General features: G+C 45.7%; 1 protein-coding gene across 1 annotated transcript in view; it reads right to left on the reverse strand.

Moving 5' to 3' along the window:
- The window catches only part of LOC115158350 (forkhead box protein N3), an 88,710-nt gene that overhangs the window by 34,080 nt on the left and 32,279 nt on the right, over positions 1 to 22,351 (reverse strand). The window contains exons 2-3 of the mRNA XM_029707226.1: positions 13,246 to 13,806; positions 1,349 to 1,497 (exon numbers count right to left, since the gene is read on the reverse strand). Coding sequence (XP_029563086.1) covers positions 1,349 to 1,497; positions 13,246 to 13,788 — 692 coding nt within the window. The 5' untranslated portion in view covers positions 13,789 to 13,806. The remainder of the gene's footprint in view (positions 1 to 1,348; positions 1,498 to 13,245; positions 13,807 to 22,351) is intronic.

The raw sequence follows: 22,351 nt of genomic DNA on the forward strand, positions 1-22,351 counted from the left end.
TAGAATGGCTTTACTGAAGAGCTCAGTGACATTCAACATGGCACCGTCATAGGATGCCACCTTTCCAAACAAGTCAGTTCTTCAAATTTCTGCCCTGCTAGAGCTGCCCCGGTCAACTGTACTGTAAGTGCTGTTATTGTGAAGTGGAAACATTTAGGAGCAACAATGGCTCGGCCACAAAGTGGTAGGCCACACAAGCTCACAGAACGGGACCGCTGAGTGCTGATGCACATAGTGTGTAAAAATGGTCTGTCCTCGGTTGCAACCCTCACTACCGTGTTCCAAACTGCCTTTAGAAGCAACGTCAGCACAAGAACTGTTCGTCGGGAGCTTCATGAAATGGATTTCCATGGCCGAGCAACCACACACAAGCCTAAGATCACCATGCGCAATGCCAAGCGTCGGCTGGAGTGGTGTAAAGTTCACCACCATTGGACTCTGGAGCAGTGGAAACATGTTCTCTGGAATGATGAATCACGCTTTACCATCTGGCAGTCCGATGGATGAATCTGGGTTTGGCAGATGCCAGGAGAACGCTGCCCGCTCGAATGCATAGTTGCCAACTGCAAAATTTGGTGGAGGAGGAATAATGGTCTGGGGCTGTTTTTCATGGTTCAGGCTATGCCCCTTAGTTCCAGTGAAGGGAAATCTTAATGCTACAGCATACAATGACATTCTAGAAGATTCTGTGCTTCCAACTTTGTGGCAACAGTGTGGAGAAGGCCCTTCCCTGTTTCAGAATGACAATGCCACCGTGCTCAAAGCGAGGTCCATACAGAAATGGTTTGTTGAGATCAGTGTGGAAGAACTTGACTGGCCTGCACAGAGCCCTGACCTCAACCCCATCGAACTCCTTTGGGATGAACTGGAATGCCAACTGCAAGCCAGTCCTAATCGCACAACATCCGTGCCCCGATCTCTAATGCCTTTGTGGCTGAATTGATGCACAGGTCCCTGCAGCGATATTCCAACATCTTCCCAGACGAGTGGAGGCTGTTCTAGCAGCAAAGGAGGGGCACCAACTCCATATTAATGCCCATGATTTTGGAATGAGATGTTCGACGAGCAGGTGTTCTCATACTGTACTTTTGGTCATGTAATGTACGTGCGTGCACATGTGCGAGATGGTGTGTGGTTATCTGTGATATGCCTGAGGGAAAAGCAAGGGAGGGGGGGAATGATACATAGGAGGAGTAAAGGGAGAGGATGAAAAGAACAGATAGAATGAGTAAAGAGAGAGTGAGAGGTGTATAGTTACCTGTGATATGCCTGAGGAGAGGTGGATGGATGGAGGGAGGGAGGGTGGGATGAGAGAGGAGTAAAGAGAGAGTGAGAGGTGTATAGTTACCTGTGATATGGCTGAGGAGAGGTGGGAGGAGATGTGAAGGGGGTAACCAGTCCCGGGGAGTAGGGGTGGTACGGGGTCTTCTTCAAGGCCTGGATCAGGTTGTGTCTGTACTCTGGATCTATGGACCACAACGAGCCTTTACCTATACTCTGAGGGAGCAAGACAGAGGAGGGAGATGAGGAAGAAAAGAAAGAGGATTATTTAACTAACAACATGAAAACACAGGAAACTTGACCATTTGAACGACGGCTGTATGGCTACTGTCCACTGTCCCTCAGAAACCAGTCTACAGAGAGACAAACCAGATCACAAGTAAACACGGAGACACCACACCACAAGTAAACACAGACACAAACCAGACCACAAGTAAACACAGACACATACCAGTCCACAAGTAAACACAGAGACACCACACCACAAGTAAACACAGAGACACCATACCACAAGTAAACACAGACACATACCAGACCACAAGTAAACACAGACACATGCCAGACCACAAGTAAACACAGAGACACCACACCACAAGTAAACACAGACACATACCAGACCACAAGTAAACACAGAGACACCATACCACAAGTAAACACAGACACATACCAGACCACAAGTAAACACAGACACATGCCAGACCACAAGTAAACACAGAGACACCACACCACAAGTAAACACAGACACATACCAGGCCACAAGTAAACACAGAGACACCACACCACAAGTAAACACAGAGACACATGACCACAAGTAAACACAGACACATACCAGACCACAAGTAAACACAGACACATGCCAGACCACAAGTAAACACAGAGACACCAGGCCACAAGTAAACACACAGACACATACCAGATCACAAGTAAACACGGAGACACCACACCACAAGTAAACACAGACACAAACCAGACCACAAGTAAACACAGACACATACCAGGCCACAAGTAAACACAGAGACACCACACCACAAGTAAACACAGAGACACCATACCACAAGTAAACACAGACACATACCAGACCACAAGTAAACACAGACACATGCCAGACCACAAGTAAACACAGAGACACCACACCACAAGTAAACACAGACACATACCAGACCACAAGTAAACACAGAGACACCATACCACAAGTAAACACAGACACATACCAGACCACAAGTAAACACAGAGACACCACACCACAAGTAAACACAGACAAATACCAGGCCACAAGTAAACACAGAGACACCACACCACAAGTAAACACAGAGACACATGACCACAAGTAAACACAGACACATACCAGACCACAAGTAAACACAGACACATGCCAGACCACAAGTAAACACAGAGACACCAGGCCACAAGTAAACACACAGACACATACCAGACCACAAGTAAACACAGAGACACCAGGCCACAAGTAAACACAGAGACACATGACCACAAGTAAACACAGAGACACCAGACCACAATTCCAAACTTAGTTAACATCCTGCAACAGGGTTGGGTAGCTTACTTTCCAAATGTAATACGTTACAGTTACTAGTTACCTGTCCAAAATTGTAATCAATAACATACATTTTGGATTACCCATTATTTTTCTATTTTATTCCTTGTGTTATTATATAAAGATTTTTTCAATTGTTTCCTCTATTTTTCTCTTTTTCTGCATTGTTGGGAAGGGCCCGTAAGAATTTCAGTGTTGGTCTATACCTGTTGTTCAGGAAGCATGTGACAAAAACTATTTGATTTGATGTATTTTTTCATAAATATTTAAAAGTAATCCAAGAAGTAATCATCTAGATTTTCAAAAGTATCTGTAATCTGATGGCAATATTTTAGCTGGTAACGTAACTAATTACAAAAATAAAAAAGATTACAAGTAACTGTTAACAAAAAATATTGTAACTGATTGCATGTAATTAGTTACTCCCCAACCCTGTCCAGCACCACAGATCAACGCTCTCCATATTTTGTGTCTTTCTGTTGTTGTCAATACAAAAATGCCCCTAGTTCTATTAAAAAAGCTGTCTACTCTCTCCCACGTGTCTCTCTCTCTTCCTTTCAATCTCTCTCTCTCCCTTTCAATCTCTCTCTCTCCCTTTCAATCTCTCTCTCTCCCTTTCAATCTCTCTCTCTCTCTCTCTCTCTCTCTCTCTCTCTCTCTCTCTCTCTCTTTCCCTTTCAATCTCTCTCTCTCCCTTTCAATCTCTCTCTCTCTCTCTCTCTCTCTCTCTCTCTCTCTCTCTCTCTCTCTCTTTCCCTTTCAATCTCTCTCTCTCTCTCTCTCTCTCTCCCTTTCAATCTCTCTCTCTCTCTCTCTTTCTCTCTCTCTCTCTCCCTTTCAATCTCAATCTCTCTCTCTCTCTCTCTTCCTCTCTCTCTTCCTCTCTCTCTACCCTCTTCTCATTCACGTTCTTAACAGTTGTTCTACAGACCAGATCCTACCCACATGACAACTTTAGATTATACTGAAGGAGAGAAATGTCACTTACAGCAATGCAGCTCAATACTTGGTTGTACTTTGTTGGTTACAGCGAGCAAAGACAACCATCAACATCAACCATAGTTAACAAGTTTTTAATGTTATTCTGCCATTGCCACACACACCACAGGTGCTGTAAAAGAGTGTCGTAAACCATCACATCAATACAAACTTCACCACTTGGATCACATGATGTCAAATAGAAACAGCAGGAGGGAGTCCGACAGAGGAGTGACAAGAAATAAGTGTGTGTGTGTGTGTGTGTGAGAGAGAGATTGCTACGTCAAACAGTACATACATAAATATAATCAATCCCAACACTGTTACTTTTTCTGTTTTTAAATGATGCACATACAAAGCAACAAATGTTTTGGTAACGTTGATTTGGGCCTTGTGAATAGGCTTATCTACAACATTGTGAATACTGTCACTGGATATTAGATGTCAATGTCATGTTTGTGTATATACAGTTAAAGTTGGAAGTTTACATACACCTTAGCCAAATATATTTAAACACAGTTTTTCACAATTCCTGACATTTAATCCTAGTAAAAATTCCCTGTCTTAGATCAGTTAGGATCACTATATTTTAAGAATGTGAAATGTCAGAATAATAGTAGAGAGAATGATTTATTTCAGCTTTTATTTCTTTCATCACATTCCCAGTGGGTCAGAAGTTTACATACACTCAATTAGTATTTGGTGTCATTACCTTTAAATTGTTTAACTTGGGTCAAACGTTTCAGGTAGCCTTCCACAAGCTTCTCACAATAAGTTGGGTGAATTTTGGCCGATTCCTCCTGACACAGCTGGTGTAACTGAGTCAGGTTTGTAGGCCTCCTTGCTCGCACACACTTTTTAAGTTCTTCCCACAAATGTTCTATAGGATGAGGTCAGGGCTTTGTGATGGTACTCCAATACATTGACTTTGTTGTCCTTAAGCCACTTTGCCACAACTTTGGAAGTATGCTTGGGGTCAATGTCCGTTTGGAAGACCCTCTTGCGACCAAGCTTTACCTTCCTGACTGATGTCTTGAGATGTTGCTTCAATATATCCACATAATTTTCCATCCTCATGAAGGAAATTCTGTGAAGTGCACCAGTCCCTCCTGCAGCAAAGCACCCCAACAACATGATGCTGCCACCCCCGTGCTTCACAGTTGGGATGGTGTTCTTCGGCTTGCAAGCCTCCCCCTTTTTCCACCAAACATAACGATGGTCTTTATGGCCAAACAGTTCTATTTTCGTTTCATCAGACCAGAAGGCATTTCTCCAAAAAGTATGATCTTTGTCCCCATGTGCAGTTGCAAACGGTAGTCTGGCTTATTGGAGCAGTGGCTTCTTCCTTGCTGAGCGGCCTTTCAGGTTATGTCTATATAGGACTTGTTTTACTGTGGATATAAACTTTTGTACCTGTTTCCTCCAGCATCTTCACAAGGTCCTTTGCTGTTGTTCTGGGATTGATGTACACTTCTCGCACCAAAGTACATTCATCTCTAGGAAACAGAACTGGTCTCCTTCCTGAGCTGTATTATGGCTGCGTGATCCCATGGTGTTTATACTTGCGTAATATTGTTTGTACAGATGAACGTGGTACCTTCAGGGGTTTGGAAATTGTTTCCAAGGATGATCCAGACTTGTGGAGGTCTACATTTTTTTCTGATGTTTTTGCTGATTTCTTTTGATTTTCCCATGATGCCAAGTAGAGAGGCACTGGTTTGAAGGTAGGCCTTGAAATACATCCACAGGTACACCTCCAATTGACTCAAATGCTGTCAATTAGCCTATCAGAAGCATCTAAAGCCATGAAATCATTTTCTGGAATTTTCCAAGTTGTTTAAAGGCACCGTCAACTTAGTGTATGTAAACTTCTGACCCACTGGAATTGTGATAAAGTGAATTATAAGTGAAATAATCTGTCTGTAAACAATTGTTGGAAAAATTACTTGTGTCATGCACAAGGTAGATGTCTTGACTGACTTGCCAAATCTATAGTTTGTTAAAGAGAAATTTGTGGAGTGGTTGAAAAATGACTCCAACCTAAGTGTATGTAAACATCCGATTTCAACTGTATATACCATGCCAGTCAAAAGGTTGGACATACCTACTCATTACTGGGTTTTCTTTATTTTTACTATTTTCTACATTGTAGAATAATAGTCAAGACATCAAAACTATATAATATCACATATGGAATCCTGTAGTAACCAAAAAAGTGTTAAAGAAATCAAAATATATTTCATGTTTGAGATTCTTCAAAGTAGCCACCCTTTGCCTTGATGACAGCTTTTCACGCTTTTACTTTTACTTCACTACATTCTTGAAGAAAATAATGTACTTTCTAATCCATACATTTTCCCTGACACCCAAAAGTACTCCATACATTGCTTAGCAGGACAGGATAAGGGTCCAATTGATGTACTAACTAATAAAACACGTCGTCATTCCCCTACTGCCTCTCCTCTCCTCTCATCTTGTCTCCTCCTCTCCTCTCCTCCTCTCGTCTCACTGTCCTCTCCCTCTCCTTTCCTATTTGCTCCTCCTCTCTTCTCCTCTTCTCTCATCTCCTCCTCTCCCTCTCCTCTCCTCCACCTCCTCCTATCTTCTCCACTCTTCCTCTCGTCTTCTCCTCTCCTCTCCCAGACTGTGTCAAGGTACCATTCTCTAAAGCCCACTGGAGGTTTCTTCCACAGCTCTGAGTACCCTCCCTTCTGGATTATTCCATTATGTGGAGCTGGTTTATCCTAATTCACCCAGACAACACCAGGTCTGCGTCTCAAACAGTGGTGACCCGTCATTCAGGGCAGGGCCCCACCTGTTTTGAGACCCACATTTTTAGCAAAAAATAAAATAAAAAAATGATAAAATACAAATTTGAGGGGGCTTGCCTGTTTTGCCTGTTATTTTGGCATTAATATGTGTCACATATCAGTTTGCAAACAATGTATAAAAAAAACATATATCATTGAGTTAATAAAGTTGCAGACAAACATGGTCTCATTTTTGTTTTCTTGAGTAAGACAGCTCCAAAATGTAGGTGTTTCATCCTAGCTCAGCGCTTTCTGTGGTGGTGGGTCAAGCCAGCAAAAAATATTGAGCATTGCGCCCATGATTGGCTCAGTGTTCTGTCACTCATGGGGACACTACATCACTGCCAAGTCTAAGGGTAGAGCTTGAAAATTCAAGCCCCTTGGGTGCTGCCATAGAGTTACATTAGAAGTGCCCATCCAAGAAGGCTCAAGGTCATTGACCACAGGTAAAATTACGTCAAAACATGTTATATCTACTGTAGCTTTGATTGGACTGATCATGTCAACATCATACTTTCAAAATCTTAGCTATCAGTCATCATCATGAATCAAGTCGACAATCTACTGGCAATCCTTGTCATATGAAGAGAAATAATGAAGAAAAATTATAGATAAAACGTATCGGTGCTCAATGGCCATTGGACATAAACATTACACATAAACATTACACTCTTCAAGAGAGCGAGAGTTGCACCCCTTCTCAAAAAACCTACACTCGATCCCTCCGATGTCAACAACTACAGACCAGTATCCCTTCTTTCTTTTCACTCCAAAACTCTTGAGGGTGCCGTCCTTGGCCAGCTCTCTTGCTATCTCTCTCAGTATGACCTTCTTGATCCAAATCAGTCAGTTTTCAAGACTGGTCATTCAACTGAGACTGCTCTTCTCTGTGTCACGGAGGCTCCACACTGCTAAAGCTAACTCTCTCTCCTCTGCTCTCATCCTTCTAGACCTATCTGCTGCCTTTGATACTGTGAACCATCAGATCCTCCTCTCCACCCTCTCCGAGTTGGACATCTCCGGCGCGGCTCACTCTTGGATTGCGTCCTACCTGACAGGTCGTTCCTACAAGGTGGCGTGGTGAGAATCCGTCTCTGTGCACCACGTGCTCTCACCACTGGTGTCCCCCTGGGCTCAGTTCTAGGCCCTCTCCTATTCTCGCTATACACCAAGTCACTTGGCTCTGTCATATCCTCACATGGTCTCTCCTATCATTGCTACGCAGACGACACACAATTAATCTTCTCCTTTCCCCCTTCTGATAACCAGGTGGCGAATCGCATCTCTGCATGTCTGGCAGACATATCAGTGTGGATGACGGATCACCACCTCAACCTGAACCTCGGCAAGACGGAGCTGCTCTTCCTCCCGGGGAAGGACTGCCCGTTCCATGATCTCGCTATCACGGTTGACAACTCCATTGTATCCTCCTCCCAGAGTGCTAAGAGCCTTGGCGTGACCCTGGACAACACCCTGTCGTTCTCCGCTAACATCAAGGCGGTGACCCGATCCTGTAGGTTCATGCTCTACAACATTTGCAGAGCACAACCCTGCCTTACACAGGAAGCGGCGCAGGTCCTAATCCAGGCACTTGTCATCTCCCGTCTGGATTACTGCAACTCGCTGTTGGCGGGGCTCCCTGCCTGTGCCATTAAACCCCTACAACTCATCCAGAATGCCGCAGCCCATCTGGTGTTCAACCTTCCCAAGTTCTCTCACGTCACCCCGCTCCTCCGCACACTCTACTGGCTTCCAGTTGAAGCTCGCATCTGCTACAAGACCATCGTGCTTGCCTACGGAGCTGTGAGGGGAACGGTACCTCCGTACCTTCAGGCTCTGATCAGGCCCTACACCCAAACAAGGGCACTGCGTTCATCCACCTCTGGCCTGCTCGCCCCCCTACCTCTGCGGAAGCACAGTTCCCGCTCAGCCCAGTCAAAACTGTTCGCTGCTCTGGCACCACAATGGTGGAACAAGCTCCCTCACGACGCCAGGACAGCGGAGTCAATCACCACCTTACGGAGACACCTGAAACCCCACCTCTTTAAGGAATACCTGGGATAGGATAAAGTAATCCTTCTAACCCATCCCCCCCCCAAAAAAAGATATTGAGGTACTATTGTAAAGTGGTTGTTCCACTGGATATCATAAGGTGAATGCACCAATTTGTAAGTCGCTCTGGATAAGAGCGTATGCTAAATGACGTAAATGTAAATGTAAGCTGGAAATTGCAAATTCAACAATGAGTGGTTTGGAAGGAATCCATGGCTAACTGCAAGCAGCAAGTGGCTGTGTGGTCCCAAGTCTGAGATTAAGGTTCTTGTTTCCTAGTTTATAATTATAAACATTCAACACTGCCATGCTGTCAATGAAGCATGATTTGTGCCGGGCTCAAAACAACTGTTAACTCGAAACTGCAAAATCTGACTTTAGTGAGTTCAAGACAACTGGGAACTTGGAAAAATGAGCTACAACTGGGAAAATACGTTTTGAACTTTCATCCAACTCAGAATTGTAAATCCAGAATTCGGGCCTCTTTCTAGAGCTATAACCTGAAGATCACTGACATCATCATGATTCTTGATGACGTTCCCAGTTGTCTTGAAAGCACCATAAATCCAAAGAATGGCAGACTTTGATTACCTTCCTATTCAAGTGAACACAAGGTGAGTCCAAAAATGTCTTGTATGCTGCTGCATAAATTATGTAATATGCCAGGGAGATATGTATACTGGGAAAGAGAAAGGGAAAGGGAAAGCGGGATACCTAGTCAGCTGTCCAACTGAATGTATTCAACTGAAACTGTAGCTAAGAAAGTAATACTAAGTGTATGTTACGTAGTAAGCTGTTAGTAGCCAATGTGCCTCACATTAATAGTTTGGTCTATTTTCACCTCTTAATTTCGCCTGCTGTTCTGACTTGGTGGTGCACATGTAATCTATAACCTGTTTTTGAGAAAAGTAATCATTGAATACTGTAAGAGCTTTCATTGCCTGCTTATATGCCCCCTTTATTTATCCTACGGTTCTGACTTGGTGTACAGGGAGAATACTGTAAGAACGACCCATGTTCTGAATTCTGTCGCTGTACATATAAAATGTGTTAAACAAATAGTTATATTTTCTACGTCCATCCTAGCTCGCTCATTAATGTCTTAATCGAAATTACGGATTGCCTCTTATCGGCTTGTCGTCCCCTAATCCCATAAATTGTACACCTCAATTGTCAGTAGAAAGCACATTTGTTTAAGCAAGTCAGCCATATCAGCTATGTTTTTTTAAAAGGCGGTAAATTAGGCTGAATGAACTGTTTCGCTGCCAGACAAGGCTTCGCTGATAGCCAGGTGTAGCAGTGGTAAGGTGTTGGGACTAGAGCTATAGGGAATGATCTGGAAGGGTCTGGAGGTGAGAGATAGCTATCTCTATTTCTTCAGGATTGGTTCAAAGTGGACACAGTGGAGAAGGTGGCCAAAGACAGAAGTGGGGATTCTTTATTTTCTGATGCCCTTCATGCCAGCTGGCCCAATGGGGATGAGTGAGCTGTATTTACCAGCAGAAAATAGTCCCACTAGTTTACATTGAAGGATACTCTGACATCCCTCAAATGAAAACAACAGCATAAGCTTTTTGAATTTGGGTTGGCTGGTCACCACTGTTTTTCTTTCCCTCTCTTGATGTCTTGGAAAGAGCCTTGTTCCTGGAATAGACAGCTGCATGTGTTCTCAGTGTTCTCTGTATGTGTGCGTGTGTGTGCCTGGGCGTGTGTGCTCAGTTTTTCTGTGCCTACAGTACGACCCAGCTCTCTGGTTCCACGCCATCTCCCCTGTGTTTACAAAGCATTCTGGGAAGGGAGCCGAAAGCCCTGCCTTGATGGGATTGATTATATTTATGTATGTACTGTTTGATGTTGCAGTCTCACACACACACAGTTCTTCTTAACTACACATCTAGGATAAAACATTTAAAAAAGTAAAAAAAACATGTCTGACTTGGTTACACACTTCTTAATAGACAATATAACACCAGAGAGCACAAATACACTAAGTGGACATAAAATTAGGAACACCTTCATATTATTGAGTTGCACATCTACCTTTTGCCCTCAGAACAGCCTCAGTTCATCGGGGCATGGACTCTACAAGGTGTCAAAAGCATTCCACAGGGAGGCTGGCCCATTCATCCTCTGAATGGCACACATACACAATCCATGCCTCAATTGTTTCAAGGCTAAGAAATCCTTCTTTAACCTGTCTCCTCCCCTTCATCTAAGCTTGAGAGAGAGAGAGAGAGAGAGAGAGAGAGAGAGAGAGAGAGAGAGAGAGAGAGAGAGAGAGAGAGAGAGAGAGAGAGAGAGAGAGAGAGAGAGAGAGAGAGAGAGAGAGAGAGAGAGAGAGAGAGAGAGAGAGAGAGAGAGAGGAGAGAGAGAGAGAGAGAGAGAGAGAGAGAGAGAGAGAGAGAGAGAGAGAGAGAGACTTTAATACACCGAAGATGTATTGAGAACTTTGTTTTTTCTTCATCTGCTGTGACCCACCCTACCAGACCCTATGAGACAACTTTAACCAGTCACAAACCAGAGATCTGAGAACCATCTGGTCCAATACCTTGAGAAAGCATTGAGAGCATTAGACTGCTCTGTTTCTCAAGCAGCATTCTCAAGCACACACACCACATACTTATGCACACACATTTTTCTGCAGTAAGCCCAGTAAGTACTGCCTGCAGATGCCCCAGAAACACAATCACTTGAACAAATAGACCATTGTCATAATAATCTCCACCTCTCTAAATTGATGAAAATATGATTTGGTGCATTTGCAAAGAGGCTTTTTCCTTCCAAGTAAAAGCCAATAGAGGACATAGACCTCAGACCGACCAAGACTCTTTCACTATGCTAAACCCCAATTTGAAGATTTTCCCACCCAACAAGTTTTACGTTAATGTGAACTATAATACAATGTAAAAATGCTTACTCGACCCATACTGTGTTCAATTCAGCTGGAGATAAATAGGCAGAGAAAAGCAAGTAAAAGGCATTTATACCACAGAATTGTTGAATACTCATTTCTGATTGGCTTGAATGGCATTCTAGAATGTTGTTAAAGGTATTTATGCCACAGCATTGTTGAATACTCGTTTCTGATTGGCTAGAAGGGCATTCTAGAAAGTTGTTAAAGGCGTTTAAAAGACAAATACGTGAAGAACAGCTTCTCCTTGGAAATAGTTTAATACTACAGTGACGTTAGTATCTCCTTGAAAACTACACAGTGGCTATAATTGAACACAAACCATGTAAAATATCTGTCTTTAGAAAAACAGAATTGTATCCGTGCACAGGCAGCTTTACATAAAGCTTTATGTCCCGTTTCTGTAACAGTTGGTAGTCAGTTTGGGCTGAGCAGGTATTTGACAGATTTGAAGGGTTAACTAATGAGCTGTCTTAAACTGTTTGCTGGGACAAAAAGACAAGCCTGTGTGTCCCTGCCAACTACACCTCTTTGTCCTTGCCATACACACACACACACACATACACACACACACACACACACACACACACGCACACACACACACACACACACACACACACACACACACACACACACATATACACACACACACACTCAGTCAGTATAGCCAAATCCGTTTTCCAGCAACAGCATACTTTTATGTCAACTGCAACCTATTTACTATGGAGATATGTATACAAGGCAAACTCTGTGCAGTAGTAGTCAAGACCCGGATGACAGAGTAACTTAAGGGCAGGCACACACACACACACACACACACACACACACACACACACACACACACACACACACACACACACACACACACACACCACACACACACACACACACACACACACACACACACACACAAGCTCACACGCACACACAAGCACACACACACACATGCAGGCGCACACACACACACATGCAAGCGCACACACACACACACACACACACACACACACACACACACACACACACACACACAAGCACACACACACACAGGCAGGCAGGCAGGCACAGCACACTTCTTCTAAAACAAATGTTGTCTAATGTAGAATTAGTCCTGTGCAGACGTCTGAACTATTTCATAGAGAAACTAATGAAACTAAATGGCAATCTCCCCTGATCAAAAGCTACAGCTTGTATACACATAAGCCTTCTACTTCCCCATGGGTATATTATATGATGTTGTTTGACATAAATGTTCTTACGACTTTTAGTATTAATTGGGCAAGGGAATGATTTTCTTTATAAATAGCTAAACTGCTCCTGAAATAGGAAAATTATTAGTTAGTATTATAATATATAATGATTAGTTCAATATTTAAAAGCCTTTAGAAGAGACCATATCAAGATTGAAATGAAAACCGAAAGGCTGTTCCCTCCAGCAAACTCTAAACTTCAGAATTTCAACTAAAAAGACAAGATTATAAAGTATTGATAAAGCAATTCCTTGTACATTTGTATACAAAATACTGGCCGTATTTGACTGAAAACCGCTTTTGAAATACTCTGGAGCCCAAAAGACAAATGGAGCTAGAGAGAGAAGGGGGAAAGGGAGAGAGAGAGAGGGGGGGGTGTTGTGTGTGTCTGTTTGTGTGTCTTCTCCTCCTTACCTGACTCCTGTCCTTGTCCACCTTCTTGAAACACTTATTGAGCGACAGATTATGGCGCACCGAGTTCTTCCAGCCAGTTGGGGCACTAGCAAAATACGGGAAATGCTCCAGGATCCAACCATAGATATCTTTCACTGGCAGCCTCTTGGATGGCGCATCCTCTATCGCCATGAAGATTAGGCAGCTGAAGGAATACGGGGGCTTCCTATTGGCTCCCGTGGCCAGGTCGTAGGAAGAGGAGTCACATGGGGAGGGGGAGGAGGAGGAAGGGGAGAGGGGGGGTAGGGGGTGACCATCAGGGTCCTGCAGGGGGGAGACGGAGCGGAGCCCCGAGTGAGAGAAGCTGTTGAGAAGGTTGGTGCTCTCGTGGAGCCAGGAGAGGCTGGTGAGCTCCTCGTCCTCGGCCTTGGAGAAGGAGGCCGACAGGGACAGGGACAGGTCTGTTGCCTCCACCTCCCTGTAGAAAGGACTCAGACCCCGGGTGGCTACTAATCCGCTGTTGGGGCTCCTGGCCTTCTTACTGGGCGGCATGGTGGGTCCCATTCAACCCTGGGCTCTCTCCTGGAGGGGGAAGAGAGGAGGAGATCATATTGGGTAACTACGAATCAAGTCATGCATGCAACTCTTATGTTTCTACAGTGGTTTTTGAGACACAGTTAAGTTCCTACTGCGATCTCCAGGAAGGGTTGCTGCAACAATCACACCAACCACGGAAGATAAATGAGAGTTAGAATGCATTTAGTTAACTGCAGATGAATTGATAGAACAGTATCTACATTGACTGCATGGTAAATACCTATGTCCTGTGTTAGTTGGTGTCTTCTGTTGGTATGGTGATGCCAAGATGGGAACATACAGAACTCAGTCATTGGGTGAGTTATCAGCATATGCTCATCACACACATGCACACCTGCACACACATACACACACACAAGCACACACACACAGACACACATGCACGTACACTAGGATAGGATTAATCCCAACAGCAACATGTAGTAGCCAGTTCCCCAGTAGCGCAGTGGTCTGCGACACTGCATTTCAGTGCAAGAGGTGTCGCTGCAGTCCCTGGTTTGAATCCAGGCTGCATCACATCTGGTCATGATTTGGAGACCCATAGTGCGGTGCACAATTGGTCCGGTTTTGGCCGGGGTAGGCCGTCATTGTAAATAAGATTTTGTTCTTAAATGACTTGCCTAGTTAAATAAAGGTTCATAAAATACAAGCCAAAGTGGTCATCCCCTGATCTGTCTCTTCAGTCTAAAATGATTGACAGACAGCTGTCCCCCCCCCCCCCCCGCTATGACCATTGTCATGTTGTCATGGCTCCCGGCCCAGAGCTGCTGTGAAAATGGCAAGAGAACAACAGCTCTGTATCTGTCAAAAACACAGAAGCTGCTCTTCTTCCCTGCTCTGATCATTCTAAATATATATCTACGTCCTGAACTGACAGTATCCCTGTGACTCAACAGCAGTTACCTGTCATGTTGTTGCACCAATATTGACATTGACTGTAATGAATTTAAATTGGCCCAGCACCTCCTAGCTGAACGGCAGATATTCCTACTCCTGAAAAGCCTCTGGAAATAGAATGTGCATAAACAAGGCAAGCGAGGGGTTAAGATATTAAGCGTTGTGACAGGCTCGTCAAGGTGTGGCTCAGAGAGATTCTAGGGAATGTTACTGGTTTGACAGGCTCGTCAAGGTGTGGCTCAGAGAGATTCTAGGGAATGTTACTGGTGTGACAGTCTCGTCAAGGTGTGGCTCAGAGAGATTCTAGGGAATGTTACGTGTGTGACAGGCTCGTCAAGGTGTGGCTCAGAGAGATTCTAGGGAATGTTACTGGTGTGACAGGCTCGTCAAGGTGTGGCTCAGAGATTCTAGGGAATGTTACTGGTGTGACAGGCTCGTCAAGGTGTGGCTCAGAGATTCTAGGGAATGTTACTGGTGTGACACGCTCGTCAAGGTGTGGCTCAGAGATTCTGGGGAATGTTACTGGTGTGACAGGCTCGTCAAGGTGTGGCTCAGAGATTCTAGGGAATGTTACTGGTGTGACAGGCTCGTCAAGGTGTGGCTCAGAGAGATTCTAGGGAATGTTACTGGTGTGACATGCTCATCAAGGTGTGGCTCAGAGAGATTCTAGGGAATGTTACTGGTTTGACAGGCTCGTCAAGGTGTGGCTCAGAAAGATTCTAGGGAATATTACTGGTGTGACACGCTCGTCAAGGTGTGGCTCAGAGATTCTAGGGAATGTTACTGGTGTGACACGCTCGTCAAGGTGTGGCTCAGAGATTCTAGGGAATGTTACTGGTGTGACAGTCTCGTCAAGGTGTGGCTCAGAGAGATTCTAGGGAATGTTACTGGTGTGACAGTCTCGTCAAGGTGTGGCTCAGAGATTCTAGGGAATGTTACTGGTGTGACAGTCTCGTCAAGGTGTGGCTCAGAGAGATTCTAGGGAATGTTACTGGTGTGACAGTCTCGTCAAGGTGTGGCTCAGAGAGATTCTAGGGAATGTTACGTGTGTGACAGGCTCGTCAAGGTGTGGCTCAGAGAGATTCTAGGGAATGTTACTGGTGTGACATGCTCATCAAGGTGTGGCTCAGAGAGATTCTAGGGAATGTTACTGGTTTGACAGGCTCGTCAAGGTGTGGCTCAGAAAGATTCTAGGGAATGTTACTGGTGTGACACGCTCGTCAAGGTGTGGCTCAGAGATTCTAGGGAATGTTACTGGTGTGACAGTCTCGTCAAGGTGTGGCTCAGAGATTCTAGGGAATGTTACTGGTGTGACAGTCTCGTCAAGGTGTGGCTCAGAGAGATTCTAGGGAATGTTACTGGTGTGACAGTCTCGTCAAGGTGTGGCTCAGAGATTCTAGGGAATGTTACTGTGTGACAGTCTCGTCAAGGTGTGGCTCAGAGAGATTCTAGGGAATGTTACTGGTGTTACAGTCTCGTCAAGGTGTGGCTCAGAGAGATTCTAGGGAATGTTACTGGTGTGACAGTCTCGTCAAGGTGTGGCTCAGAGAGATTCTAGGGAATGTTACTGGTGTGACAGTCTCGTCAAGGTGTGGCTCAGAGAGATTCTAGGGAATGTTACTGGTCTGACAGTCTCGTCAAGGTGTGGCTCAGAGAGATTCTAGGGAATGTTACTGGTGTGACAGGCTCGTCAAGGTGTGGCTCAGAGAGATTCTAGGGAATGTTACTGGTGTGACAGGCTCGTCAAGGTGTGGCTCAGAGATTCTAGGGAATGTTACTGGTGTGACAGGCTCGTCAAGGTGTGGCTCAGAGATTCTAGGGAATGTTACTGGTGTGACACGCTCGTCAAGGTGTGGCTCAGAGATTCTAGGGAATGTTACTGGTGTGACAGGCTCGTCAAGGTGTGGCTCAGAGATTCTAGGGAATGTTACTGGTGTGACAGGCTCGTCAAGGTGTGGCTCAGAGAGATTCTAGGGAATGTTACTGGTGTGACATGCTCATCAAGGTGTGGCTCAGAGAGATTCTAGGGAATGTTACTGGTTTGACAGGCTCGTCAAGGTGTGGCTCAGAAAGATTCTAGGGAATATTACTGGTGTGAAACGCTCGTCAAGGTGTGGCTCAGAGATTCTAGGGAATGTTACTGGTGTGACAGTCTCATCAAGGTGTGGCTCAGAGATTCTAGGGAATGTTACTGGTGTGACAGTCTCGTCAAGGTGTGGCTCAGAGAGATTCTAGGGAATGTTACTGGTGTGACAGTCTCGTCAAGGTGTGGCTCAGAGATTCTAGGGAATGTTATTGGTGTGACAGTCTCGTCAAGGTGTGGCTCAGAGAGATTCTAGGGAATGTTACTGGTGTGACAGTCTCGTCAAGGTGTGGCTCAGAGAGATTCTAGGGAATGTTACTGGTGTGACAGTCTCGTCAAGGTGTGGCTCAGAGAGATTATAGGGAATGTTACTGGTGTGACAGTCTCGTCAAGGTGTGGCTCAGAGAGATTCTAGGGAATGTTACTGGTGTGACAGTCTCGTCAAGGTGTGGCTCAGAGAGATTCTAGGGAATGTTACTGTGTGACAGTCTCGTCAAGGTGTGGCTCAGAGAGATTCTAGGGAATGTTACTGGTGTGACAGGCTCGTCATAGGTGTGGCTCAGAGAGATTCTAGGGAATGTTACTGGTGTGACAGGCTCGTCAAGGTGTGGCTCAGAGATTCTAGGGAATGTTACTGGTGTGACAGTCTCGTCAAGGTGTGGCTCAGAGATTCTAGGGAATGTTACTGGTGTGACAGTCTCGTCAAGGTGTGGCTCAGAGAGATTCTAGGGAATGTTACTGGTGTGACAGTCTCATCAAGGTGTGGCTCAGAGAGATTCTAGGGAATGTTACGTGTGTGACAGGCTCGTCAAGGTGTGGCTCAGAGAGATTCTAGGGAATGTTACTGGTGTGACATGCTCATCAAGGTGTGGCTCAGAGAGATTCTAGGGAATGTTACTGGTTTGACAGGCTCGTCAAGGTGTGGCTCAGAAAGATTCTAGGGAATGTTACTGGTGTGACAGGCTCGTCAAAGTGTGGCTCAGAGATTCTAGGGAATGTTACTGGTGTGACAGTCTCGTCAAGGTGTGGCTCAGAGATTCTAGGGAATGTTACTGGTGTGACAGTCTCGTCAAGGTGTGGCTCAGAGAGATTCTAGGGAATGTTACTTGTGTGACAGTCTCGTCAAGGTGTGGCTCAGAGATTCTAGGGAATGTTACTGGTGTGACAGTCTCGTCAAGGTGTGGCTCAGAGAGATTCTAGGGAATGTTACTGGTGTTACAGTCTCGTCAAGGTGTGGCTCAGAGAGATTCTAGGGAATGTTACTGGTGTGACAGTCTCGTCAAGGTGTGGCTCAGAGAGATTCTAGGGAATGTTACTGGTGTGACAGTCTCGTCAAGGTGTGGCTCAGAGAGATTCTACGGAATGTTACTGGTCTGACAGTCTCGTCAAGGTGTGGCTCAGAGAGATTCTAGGGAATGTTACTGGTGTGACAGGCTCGTCAAGGTGTGGCTCAGAGAGATTCTAGGGAATGTTACTGGTGTGACAGGCTCGTCAAGGTGTGGCTCAGAGATTCTAGGGAATGTTACTGGTGTGACAGGCTCGTCAAGGTGTGGCTCAGAGATTCTAGGGAATGTTACTGGTGTGACACGCTCGTCAAGGTGTGGCTCAGAGATTCTAGGGAATGTTACTGGTGTGACAGGCTCGTCAAGGTGTGGCTCAGAGATTCTAGGGAATGTTACTGGTGTGACAGGCTCGTCAAGGTGTGGCTCGGAGAGATTCTAGGGAATGTTACTGGTGTGACATGCTCATCAAGGTGTGGCTCAGAGAGATTCTAGGGAATGTTACTGGTTTGACAGGCTCGTCAAGGTGTGGCTCAGAAAGATTCTAGGGAATATTACTGGTGTGAAACGCTCGTCAAGGTGTGGCTCAGAGATTCTAGGGAATGTTACTGGTGTGACAGTCTCGTCAAGGTGTGGCTCAGAGATTCTAGGGAATGTTACTGGTGTGACAGTCTCGTCAAGGTGTGGCTCAGAGAGATTCTAGGGAATGTTACTGGTGTGACAGTCTCGTCAAGGTGTGGCTCAGAGATTCTAGGGAATGTTACTGGTGTGACAGTCTCGTCAAGGTGTGGCTCAGAGAGATTCTAGGGAATGTTACTGGTGTTACAGTCTCGTCAAGGTGTGGCTCAGAGAGATTCTAGGGAATGTTACTGGTGTGACAGTCTCGTCAAGGTGTGGCTCAGAGAGATTCTAGGGAATGTTACTGGTGTGACAGTCTCGTCAAGGTGTGGCTCAGAGAGATTCTAGGGAATGTTACTGGTGTGACTGTCTCGTCAAGGTGTGGCTCAGAGAGATTCTAGGGAATGTTACTGGTGTGACAGGCTCGTCAAGGTGTGGCTCAGAGAGATTCTAGGGAATGTTACTGGTGTTACAGTCTCGTCAAGGTGTGGCTCAGAGAGATTCTAGGGAATGTTACTGGTGTGACAGTCTCGTCAAGGTGTGGCTCAGAGAGATTCTAGGGAATGTTACTGGTGTGACAGTCTCGTCAAGGTGTGGCTCAGAGAGATTCTAGGGAATGTTACTGGTGTGACAGGCTCGTCAAGGTGTGGCTCAGAGAGATTCTAGGGAATGTTACTGGTGTGACAGGCCTCGTCAAGGTGTGGCTTCAGAGAGATTCTAGGGAATGTTACGGGTGTGGACAGTCTCGTCAGGTGTGGCTAAGGAGATTCTAGGGATGTTACTGGTGTGGACAGGCTCGTCAAGGTGTGGCTCAGAGATTCTAGGGAATGTTACTGGTGTGACAGGCTCGGTCAAGGTGTGGCTCGAGAGATTCTAGGGAATTTTACTGTTGTGACAACGCTCGTCAAGGTGTGGCTCAGAGATTCTAAGGGAATGTTACTGGTGTGACAGGCTCGTCAAGGTGGTGGCCTCAGAGATGTTCTAGGAATGTTACTGGTGTGACAGGCTCGTCAAGGTGTGGCTCAGAGAGATTCTAGGGAATGTTACTGGTGTGACATGCTCATCAAGGTGTGGCTCAGAGAGGATCTAGGGAATGTTACTGGTTTGACAGGCTCTTCAAGGTGTGGCTCAGAAGATTCTAGGGAAGTTTACTGGTGTGACAAGGCTCGTCAAGGTGTGGCTCAGAGATTCTAAGGGAATGTTACTGGTGTGACAGTCTCGTCAAGGTGTGGCTCAGAGATTCTAGGGAATGTTACTGGTGTGACAGTCTCGTCAAGGTGTGGCTCAGAGAGATTCTAGGGAATGTTACTGGTGTGACAGTCTCGTCAAGGTGTGGCTCAGAGATTCTAGGGAATGTTACTGGTGTGACAGTCTCTTCAAGGTGTGGCTCAGAGAGATTCTAGGGAATGTTACTGGTGTTACAGTCTCGTCAAGGTGTGGCTCAGAGAGATTCTAGGGAATGTTACTGGTGTGACAGTCTCGTCAAGGTGTGGCTCAGAGAGATTCTAGGGAATGTTACTGGTGTGACAGTCTCGTCAAGGTGTGGCTCAGAGAGATTCTAGGGAATGTTACTTACTGGTGTGACAGTCTCGTCAAGGTGTGGCTCAGAGAGATTCTAGGGAATGTTACTGGTGTGACATGCTCGTCAAGGTGTGGCTCAGAGAGATTCTAGGGAATGTTACTGGTGTTACAGTCTCGTCAAGGTGTGGCTCAGAGAGATTCTAGGGAATGTTACTGGTGTGACAGTCTCGTCAAGGTGTGGCTCAGAGAGATTCTAGGGAATGTTACTGGTGTGACAGTCTCGTCAAGGTGTGGCTCAGAGAGATTCTAGGGAATGTTACTGGTGTGACAGTCTCGTCAAGGTGTGGCTCAGAGAGATTCTAGGGAATGTTACTGGTGTGACATGCTCGTCAAGGTGTGGCTCAGAGAGATTCTAGGGAATGTTACTGGTGTGACAGTCTCGTCAAGGTGTGGCTCAGAGAGATTCTAGGGAATGTTACTGGTGTGACATACTCGTCAAGGTGTGGCTCAGAGAGATTCTAGGGAATGTTACTGGTGTGACAGTCTCGTCAAGGTGTGGCTCAGAGAGATTCTAGGGAATGTTACTGGTGTGACAGTCTCGTCAAGGTGTGGCTCAGAGAGATTCTAGGGAATGTTACATGTTACTGGTGTGACAGTCTCGTCAAGGTGTGGCTCAGAGAGATTCTAGGGAATGTTACTGGTGTGACAGGCTCGTCAAGGTGTGGCTCAGAGAGATTCTAGGGAATGTTACTGGTGTGACAGTCTCGTCAAGGTGTGGCTCAGAGAGATTCTAGGGAATGTTACTGGTGTGACAGTCTCGTCAAGGTGTGGCTCAGAGAGATTCTAGGGAATGTTACTGGTGTGACAGGCTCGTCAAGGTGTGGCTCAGAGATATTCTAGGGAATGTTACTGGTTTGACAGGCTCGTCAAGGTGTGGCTCAGAGAGATTCTAGGGAATGTTACTGGTGTGACACGCTCGTCAAGGTGTGGCTCAGAGATTCTAGGGAATGTTACTGGTGTGACAGGCTCGTCAAGGTGTGGCTCAGAGATTCTAGGGAATGTTACTGGTGTGACATGCTCGTCAAGGTGTGGCTCAGAGAGATTCTAGGGAATGTTACTGGTGTGACATGCTCATCAAGGTGTGGCTCAGAGAGATTCTAGGGAATGTTACTGGTTTGACAGGCTCGTCAAGGTGTGGCTCAGAAAGATTCTAGGGAATATTACTGGTGTGAAACGCTCGTCAAGGTGTGGCTCAGAGATTCTAGGGAATGTTACTGGTGTGACAGTCTCGTCAAGGTGTGGCTCAGAGATTCTAGGGAATGTTACTGGTGTGACAGTCTCGTCAAGGTGTGGCTCAGAGAGATTCTAGGGAATGTTACTGGTGTGACAGTCTCGTCAAGGTGTGGCTCAGAGATTCTAGGGAATGTTACTGGTGTGACAGTCTCGTCAAGGTGTGGCTCAGAGAGATTCTAGGGAATGTTACTGGTGTTACAGTCTCGTCAAGGTGTGGCTCAGAGAGATTCTAGGGAATGTTACTGGTGTGACAGTCTCGTCAAGGTGTGGCTCAGAGAGATTCTAGGGAATGTTACTGGTGTGACAGTCTCGTCAAGGTGTGGCTCAGAGAGATTCTAGGGAATGTTACTGGTTTGACTGTCTCGTCAAGGTGTGGCTCAGAGAGATTCTAGGGAATGTTACTGGTGTGACAGGCTCGTCAAGGTGTGGCTCAGAGAGATTCTAGGGAATGTTACTGGTGTTACAGTCTCGTCAAGGTGTGGCTCAGAGAGATTCTAGGGAATGTTACTGGTGTGACAGTCTCGTCAAGGTGTGGCTCAGAGAGATTCTAGGGAATGTTACTGGTGTGACAGTCTCGTCAAGGTGTGGCTCAGAGAGATTCTAGGGAATGTTACTGGTGTGACAGGCTCGTCAAGGTGTGGCTCAGAGAGATTCTAGGGAATGTTACTGGTGTGACAGGCTCGTCAAGGTGTGGCTCAGAGAGATTCTAGGGAATGTTACTGGTGTGACAGGCTCGTCAAGGTGTGGCTCAGAGATTCTAGGGAATGTTACTGGTGTGACAGGCTCGTCAAGGTGTGGCTCAGAGATTCTAGGGAATGTTACTGGTGTGACACGCTCG

The sequence above is a fragment of the Salmo trutta genome, chromosome 1, assembly GCF_901001165.1.
Source record: "Salmo trutta chromosome 1, fSalTru1.1, whole genome shotgun sequence".
NCBI lineage: Eukaryota > Metazoa > Chordata > Actinopteri > Salmoniformes > Salmonidae > Salmo > Salmo trutta.